General features: G+C 41.0%; 1 protein-coding gene across 1 annotated transcript; it reads right to left on the bottom strand.

Annotated features, from left to right (window-relative positions):
• Nucleotides 1-2,201: 2,201 nt before the first annotated feature.
• Nucleotides 2,202-6,308, bottom strand: LOC311068342 (uncharacterized protein; the record flags this gene model as incomplete). The annotated part of the gene is made up of 10 exons (XM_084090725.1): nt 6,217-6,308; nt 5,438-5,520; nt 5,042-5,090; nt 4,696-4,839; nt 4,036-4,191; nt 3,703-3,849; nt 3,443-3,601; nt 3,142-3,288; nt 2,715-2,861; nt 2,202-2,215 (listed from the first exon to the last, which is right to left on the bottom strand). Exons 1-10 carry the CDS (start codon nt 6,227-6,229, stop codon nt 2,202-2,204), a joined length of 1,059 nt encoding a protein of 352 aa, XP_083946851.1. The 5' UTR covers nt 6,230-6,308.
• Nucleotides 6,309-9,375: the final 3,067 nt, after the last annotated feature.

A 9,375-nucleotide genomic window follows, 5' to 3' on the forward strand; every position in this document is an offset into this window, starting at 1 on the left:
CCTGGTTTCCAGTCCTGATGCAGTTAGCAGACTCCGCTCCATGGCCAGTGCCATTGAGGAGAGATCTCCTCTCGCAGGCCAGGGGCTCGATTTGGCACCCACACCCAGAGCTGTGGTCCCTTCATGCGTGGACGCTCAACGGTTACCCGTTAGTCTCACGGATGGAGTGCTGAACACCATCACTCAGGCTAGAGCGCCTTCCACCAGGCGGCTTTATGCCTCGAAGTGGTCGGTTTTCTCCAGCTGGTGTACAGCTCGGGGCCTGTCACCCCTCGATTGTGAGGTGACGGAGGTTCTCTCCTTCCTACAAGAGCTGTTGGACAAGGGCAGATCCCCTTCCACGCTCAAAGTCTATGTGGCGGCTATCGCAGCGTGCTCGACAGCAACGCCAGGCCAGTCACTGGGAAGGAACGATTTAGTCATCCGCTTCCTCAGGGGAGCTAGGAGGCTGAATCCCCCCAGACCTCCCTCAGTCCCGGTGTGGGACCTTTCTACGGTCTTGGCAGCCATGAAAGGTCCCCCCTTTGAGCCTATCCAATCTGTCAGCCTCAAACATCTGTCTTTCAAAACGGTGTTTTTGATGGCCCTCGCTTCGGTGAAGCGCATAGGCGATCTGCACGCGCTCTCTGTGAGTCCAACGTGCTTGGAGTTTGGGCCCAATGACTCCAAAGTCATACTCAAACCTAGGCACGGCTACGTGCCGAAATCCCTCAACACTCCGTTTAGGGCTCAGGTTATTTCCCTGTCTGCCCTGCCGGGATCAAACGAGGAAGGGGACTCGAGCTGTCTTTGCCCCGTTAGGGCTTTAAGAGCTTATGTGTCCCGCTCCGCTGCCTTCAGACAGACGGAGCAGCTCTTTGTCTCGTTCAGTGGACGTTCCAAGGGAACGGCTGTTTCGAAACAGAGCCTGTCCAGGTGGGTGGTTGACGCCATAACAATGGCTTATACCACCAAGGGCCTTCAGTGCCCCTTGGGCATTAGAGCGCATTCCACGAGAGGCGTTGCCTCATCGTGGGCCTGGTCTAGCGGGATTTCCTTACAGGAAATATGTACAGCGGCGGGCTGGGCCTCGCCGTCTACATTCATAAGGTTCTACAACCTAGAAGTTCCCGCCCTGCAGGCCAGGTTGTTTTCGGTTTAGCCGAATCAGCTGTCTAACCAGGACACTGATTTCGCAGGCGCACAGCGCCACCGAAGACTTCACCGCACTTGCAAGCCAAGTATTTTCGGTGTATTCGAGTCAGCTGTCTAAACACGGCACTGATATCGTAGACGCACAGCGCCGCCGAAGTTTTCTGGGCAGAATTGTGTAAGACCCATGTTTTTCCCACATTAGCCAGGCTCCCTCCTGCCTATGTGATGTTATATCGCGTCTAGAACGCACCTATTTGGGCGAAAGTGTGTAAGTCCCACATTTCCCACATCAGCCAGGCTCTCCCTGCCTATGTGACGCTGTATCGCGCTTAAGGGCGCATCCATTTGGGCGAAATTACGTAAGACCCACATTTCCCACATTAGCCAGGCCTCCCCCTGCCTATGTGATGTTATATCGCGTCTTAGGACGCAGCTATCTGAGGGTGGTTGTCCCCCCCCCCCCCCCCCCTCCAGACTCTCCGAAGTCTACCGGGTGATTATGCACTGTATACCTGGACTAGCTTCCAGTGGTCGGTGTTTTCTCATCCCAGCACGCACGGCGTCTTACAAGTGGTTCCCGCAGCGTTCTACGAACGCAGTACGAGAGAACTCTCGTAAGAGAACGTACTCGGTTACTAACGTAACCTCGGTTCTCTCTAGAAGAGGGAACGAGTACTGCGTTCCCTGCCGTGCGCGCGGTTCGCTCTGGTTCGCTTCGGCGATGAAAACCAGTTGAATCAGCCTACTCGAGCTCCTTTTATAGGGGATGGCCACACCCGTTTCGGCGGGATGTGACGAGGAGCGCGCGAAGCACTCTCATTGGTCTGATGTTGCATCAGCCCTCGCTCGATAGGCTCATGCAGTTGCCGCAGAACAGCCAATGAGTGAGCGAGCCGTCTCGCCATGGCTGTGCACTGCCGCAATGCGTTTTACAAATATGAAAATTAAGGATAATTTTGCTTCAGTATTTCGTGAAAAGAGACTTTTCCCGCAGCGTTCTACGAACGCAGTACTCGTTCCCTCTTCTAGAGAGAACCGAGGTTACGTTAGTAACCGAGTACGTTTTCTTATGTTTTGGTAACTATAAATAGAGAACGAATACAATTATTATGCAACAGTTAAAAACAAAAAACGAATTGCTTTGAATTGTTAATTAAACAACAAACAGTGTTTCACGAGTTCATATGTTAATGAAATCTGATGTAATCTTATAATGCGTATTTGGCTTGCTGTCCGGGGGGAGGGCTCCGAGCTCGGAATTCGGCCCGACCCCAGAGTACTCCCCCTATGAATGTATAGATCATAGGTATCTATGAGCAGGCCCATCTGAATGTGAGGTGATGGGGTGGTGGCGGGATGCTGAGAAATTTGTCATGAGACAGGAGGTAAGGGAAGGCTTTATTTATACTGGCTTCTTCTTGTGCTGATTGGATGATTACCTGAACATGCTCCTCCCGAACTTTGTTACATAAAACTTCATTAAATATGATTTTATTGTAAAAAAAAATGAAAAGTCTAAAAACTAAACTAGGTTATTTTCCAAATATTAGACTATATATAAATGTGATTATAGGATTTACCTCTACATGTGTTATTGATGCTTATGGTGAGACTTGAGTTTGTTACAGTGAATCCATCCAAACATGAGCAATTGTAACTTCCTTTTTCATTTGTGCAGTTGGAGTCTGGACCACATACAGATGGACTGACCAGACATTCATCTATATCTATGGAGAAAAAGAAAAAAAAACTATTACGTTTACAGTATTAAATTAGGTAAAAAGTCTAAAGACATGAAAGACTTCTGGTATTTAAACAAAATAATTGATATTATAATTCCAAGACGGTAAAAAAGAAAAAACTATTTTTTGTTTGGTGATGTTACACCTCAAACAGGAACAGCTAAAACTCACACTAGTATTCACACAAACTGTAAAGAAATAGCAGCTCTGTACTCTCAATTTTATGAGACAAAAACAGAAAACAAAATCAGTTGATAATACTCACCCTGACATGAGTTGTTGCGGCTCACAGGACTGTCTTTATTGGAGGTATTAAATCCACTCCAGCATGAACACATGTGACTCCCAATGATGTTAATACAATCTGAGTATTGACCACAAACTGACACTGCATCTTCACATTCATTGATGTCTGGAAGAAAACGAAAAAAAAGAGTGAGAAGCTATTGCAATAATGTTAAGATTTCTAAACCACCAAAACGTGTCAAGTGTCACTGAGTAAAACCATACTGGTCATGTTATTACAATTACAATCAGTACATTTGTGATCTAATGTGATTTCTTACCTCTCTGGCAAAGCGGACCCTCTGAAGGGAGAGCTTGAATACATCCACAAGTGCCTCCCACAATCTCATCACACTCATGATAGGCCCTGCAGGTGTCATTGGGCCAAACATGACGCTCCTCACACTTGCACTCATATTGTGTTCCATTTAACCCACACACTGTAATAGAATAGGATTTATTAATCTGTGTTCAAACTGTCAATTTGTCCTAATACTGAACTCATCTTAGTATGTGACATGATCAAACATTCAGCTCTCACCAGTAGTCATGTCGATATCTGTGATATTTATGCTGTTGCTCAGAGTCAAAGGCAGGCTGATATTTCTGACGAGATTCTGTAAGTAGTTCACCAGGAACAAGTCAAAGAATCTCACATCAATGTCAACCATGTACTTAGAAGGCAGCACTGCAAGAACAAACAGAAGCAGGTTGAGCCGAACAATTAGTACAATTAATTAAATTCTTAAAATAAAAAAAAGTCAGCTTTTTTAATGACCTTCAATGTAGCCTAAGCTTTATAATTTAAAAGAACATCAATGTGTTGTTAATATCTTTATGACAAAACTCTATACAATAATAGATAGTGTCTCACCTTGACAGAACTGTCCATCCACTGGAAGAGCATTGATACATGTACATGATCCATCAGTGATGACATCACAGGCCTCATATGAGTGACACGTGTCATTTGGCCAAACAAACAGACCCTCACATTTACACTGATACTGAGTTTGGTTCAATGAACACACTGGAAAGCAGAGGAGTACAATGATTACCAGAGTAGATATCAGTAGGTATGTTATAGGTATGTTTAAAATCACTCCGCCCAAGTAGCAGTGCTTCGCCTTCTGAGAATATAGTTCCCAGTATGTATACGGTTAGAAGATGGCTGTGTCTCATGTGTCCTTGTTATTTGTACATGCTGTGACTATACAAATCACAACATGTAAATAGGAAAATGTTGGCATTATTTTGTCACTTATTGGGAGCAGTATGCTAGCTGGAGACGTTTACCTCCAGTCTTTGTGGTAAGCTAGGCTAGCGGTGGGTGCGTCAGACAGAGTTACAGCACGCACGGAGATGAAAAAGTATGTATGGACTTATCTAACTCTGGGGGATATGGTGAATAAGCTAAAGTCCCAAAAAGATGACATGTCCCTTTAATTTTTAACTTTAGTTGTAGGTTAAACTATAACTATAGACATCAGAAGGATTTTTAGCTGATGAATGATGATGGTTTTAACAGGCTCACCTGTTGAAATGTTCAAAGCTGTAATTTCAGTGCTGTTGTCCACTTGAAATGGAAGTGTAACAGCGGTCAAAAAAGATCTGATTTTGTTGATCACTACATTTTCAGGTACATTAATTTCCACAACCATAATGTATTCAACTGGATCTATACATATGGAAACATAATGTGATTTTAATAACCATGTGTGCAATAGGCCTTTACTCCTAAGCAAAACAATGACAATTAAGCAACTCTCTCAAAACAAATGGCCAATTAAATAAAATAATGTATCTTTATTTTTATACAAAAAACACCAAACTATTATTAGGGCATTGTATTGAGTAGAGGACAAAACTGTGAATCAGACCTGCACTTCTTCGTCTTATATGATGTACTGGCTCATCTGTGTTGCTAAACTGAAATGATGTAAAAAGACAGAAGAAAAAAAAAAAATTATTGCAGACTTTCAATGAAATTTTTCATGTTTTCTCATACTGAAATTCATTCATTCATTCATTTGTTCGTTCGTTCGTTCATTCATTCGTTCATTCGTTCATTCATTCATTCATAAATACATTCATACACCAACAGTGTTCGGATACATACATACATACATACACTAACAGTGTTAATGCATACTATGTATCTTAATAAAAGTCTTAAAATAATCTTAGATTTGATATTTTAAAAAGACAGGAAAGTTCATCATTCTATTTCATGATTTTCATTGTTGTATGATATTTAAAAAACAACATTTCCCTACCTGTAAATCCATACTGTCCACAACACATCCATGGTTCAGCAGGATAACAATGAGGACTCCTAATAGGTATTTTAATATTTTCCCTGAAATTGAGAAATTATAAATGTTCTTAAAGTTGGCATGAAACAGAATTTGCAATTGTCTTTTCTTCTATATCACACATATATCAAAATACAACAGCTTCTCTGACAAAAAAAAAAAAAAAGAAAGAAAGAAAGAAAGAAAGTCAGAAGGGACATCGTTGGATCGTTGTGCTTTGGTATTGCTGTGATCGCATGTGAGTGACTTTCACAGGTGAGCTGTAGATTAACCATCAAGAATGAGATGTGTGATACAGAATGAAATATATATCCACTTTAATAAACAGAGAACAATCAAACACTGTGGTGAGGTGAGGATTAATCAGAAAACCATTTCAACTAATGATGAACTAGAACACAGGCAAAAAAAAAAAAACATGACTAGAAATTGAACATAACAATGAAACTAAACATGACATACATTTAAAAAAATATAATTTATAATAAATACTGCCATATTTGACAAAAATGTATTTAATTATTTTAAAAAAAATATATCTTTCACTAATTCATCATTTTAGTTTAAAATTTACTTTAATTGAAATTGCACAAAATTAACTAATATTTTAACTGGGGCTTCTTTTGATTGTTACGTTGACAACTAAATGTAATCAAATGTAATATAAAATCTCTTATTATTGATTATGCTGAAAATATACTGCAGGATTTCTAACAAAAGTATGTTTTAGTTTATTGCACCTTCACTGGCCATGTTTCACACTCAAGGTAACTTTAGTATATTTCTTCAAAATGTGGATTTTCTTTTATTCATCCAGACATCCTGTATTTTTCTGTAAAACAGAACAAATATATGACATATCAGAATCTAAAAGCCATAGGTGTCATAGGTACAAAAACATGATATTATCATGAACATTTTTTATTTAAAAAATAAAAAATAAAATAGTACTTCATACTGTATACAATTTTATATGTGATAGCACTTTTAAAGACGCTAACGTTCGTTTATATGTTTTGAACAAACAGACATTCAATGCAAGATATATAAAATGAGAGTATAGCCTTATGGTAGCTTACTTTTGCAATCCCCTGGGCTGAAATCAATTATGCTTTTATTATACATACACACAGAACTCTTTAAAGGGGTCATCGGATGCCAATCGGCCTAATCAGAGTTACAGCCCATTTTCCACAAGTTGGTATGATACTTTAGGGTCTTCATGTAAAGTTTGTAACACACTTTGGTTAAAATTCCTCAATGGTTGTGTAAAACAACACACTTTTTACCTCCTCAAAAACAGCTCTGTTCACAGCGACCCGTTTCGGTGCATGTCTCTTTAAATGATAATGAGCAACTGCCCACCCCTCTCTCCATGGGGGTTGTCCAGACAAATAAAGTGCTGCTTTGGCAACCTGCCTTGGTGGACACATAGACAGTAAAAGAAATGGACACAGCGACCCCCTTGGATTCAACGGAGAAAAGTGAAGTCAATTAGAAGCACTCACTTCCTGAGCGTACTGCGCAGACTCAAACTGAGCTTGATGACGTAGATGTGACGTGAGCAACCTGTCTGTCTTCTAGTAGCTGTGCCAAGAGAAATCTGAATCATTCCCTTCTGAAACTTGCAGAGACGGAGTGTGAGTAGGAGGTGTCCATGAACTAGGAGCAGAAGAAACTTTTGCTAAGTATTCTGATTAATTATTTTGTCATTTGGCCTCCACATCCCCCCGATTGCCCGCGAGCTTCTCCTCCTGTCCATATGGTAATTTATCTACTGTGCGACAGAGAGTCGCGTGGTTATGACGCAATTGACCCTTCGCAAAGACCCGCCCCCCTTAGTTACTGTCGCTATGTCCGACAAGCTACGCTGCTCTCACGCCACACCATGTTCTCACGCAGTGAAAAATACATCGCGGAGCAGAGAGGAGACTGACAACACGATGACAGACAGGACATACCAGGTTACTTTTTGGTTACTTTTGATATTAAACATATTAAACAAAGTCTTACCTTTCAAATTTGGTCATTTTTTAAAAGAAATTTAAACGATAGATACCGTTTTGTGGCTCTTAATGTGTCTGACAGATCGCTGTAGAGCATCAGTTAAAGCTGCTCGTGAACTGATCATCTCTTCCTTCTAGTTCATTTATACAGTAGCATCAAATAAACATGAATGAACATAAGAAGGAATGTTGTTTTAAACCGCAGAAAGGCGTCAGTACATTCCGTTTTTCAAGTTCAAATCCTCCCATGTTAATCTGCTATCTCTCCTGACTGCTTTGTCGGACAAAATGGAGGATGGCGGATTATGATTGGTTAGATCGCCTGTCAATCAAGCTCCCTGCGAAGGGTGAATTGTTAGCCTATTTTTACAAAAATTGCTTCTACGGGGCCATAACGTAAGATACAAGGTAATGGAGCCTTTTATACATTTTCGTGTTTCTTTAGAAATAAATAATGGACAAATGGAGTCTTTAAACTCCTAAGATGTAAAGTTATTCGCTGTCAAAGTGAATGGGAGTCAATGGAATGCTAACAGCAGGTGAGGGTCTGCTAATCAATGGCGGCCACCGGGTAAGCTTCAGTTTTTTCTGAAAGATTACACCCTTGGGTGGACAGTATACAAATGGCTGAGGGCGGAATTATGCTAATACGAGACAGACCGTCAGTGGTCGTAGAAAATTCAAACGGCTTGATTATTGAGAGTGTTTAGGCTTTTTGACTATAAAAAAAAAAAAGAGCGAATGGATTTTCTTCATTGAATGGTGCTGTGTCCACACACTGCAAAGACACATTTAAATGCAAACACCATATAAAAGTGAATTTTGCATCCGATGACCCCTTTAAGTAAAAGCATTATCAAGATAAAGGTCATTGTATACAGAAGTGTACATTTAAATGTTATGTATGCCAAATCTTCTACTTCCATCATGTGCAACTAAACCTCTACAAATGATTCAGAATGCTGCAGCTCGTCTTGGCTTCAACAAGCCAAAAAGGGCCCACGTCACTCCTCTGTTCACTCTCTGCACTGGCTACCACTCGCTGCTCGCATCAAGTTCAAGGCATTTATGCTTGCTCACAGATCTACTGTGTCACAGGGTCAGCTCCCTCCTACTTTCACTCACTCCTACGGGTCTACATCCCTACCAGAAGCCTACGATCAGTCAGTGAGCGACGGCTCGTGGTACCATTACAGAGAGCCACAAAATCACTCTCCAGAACATTCTCATTCACGGTTTCATGCTGGTGGAATGCTCTCCCCACCCTCATTCGGAATGCAGAATTCCTGACAACATTCAAAAGACAACTGAAAACTCATCTCTTCTGTCAGCACTTAACCTCATAAAAAAATAAATAAATAAAAAAACACTTTCCTTTTCCTTTCATCCTCCCTTATCGGGCTTATGCTACTCTGAACAATGCCTGAACTTCGTATTTTGAGCACTTCTTGCATTGTTTTCGCAGGACATATTTCCTTCAACCTTTTCCTTATAAGGTATACTTTAATTTGCCCTGTCTGATAATGACTTTCAACTCTCTTTGAGCGTTTTTAATTCTTTCTTCTTTATCACCACTGTAAAAAGCAGCTTTCTTCTTATTTATAGCAGCCTTAACTTCTCTGGTGACCCATGGTTTGTTACTGGGAAAGATTTTGATTGGTTTACAAGGAATTATAGACTCAACACAATAATTAATATAACAAGTCACTGTCAGAAATACTGTCCGGATCACTGTCTCCATCAAAGAACACAGTCCAGTCTGTGACCAGATGCGCACAGTCTTTGACGTTATCGGCTGTTTCCGTATCATCGGAGTATATTTAGACATCAAGGTTATCAGGTTATGGTCCGATTTACCCAGCGGAGGAAGCAATTTAGCAACATAGCCGTCTT

This window comes from Abramis brama, assembly GCF_963993115.1.
Source record: "Abramis brama genome assembly, chromosome: 18".
Taxonomy (NCBI): Eukaryota; Metazoa; Chordata; class Actinopteri; order Cypriniformes; family Leuciscidae; genus Abramis; species Abramis brama.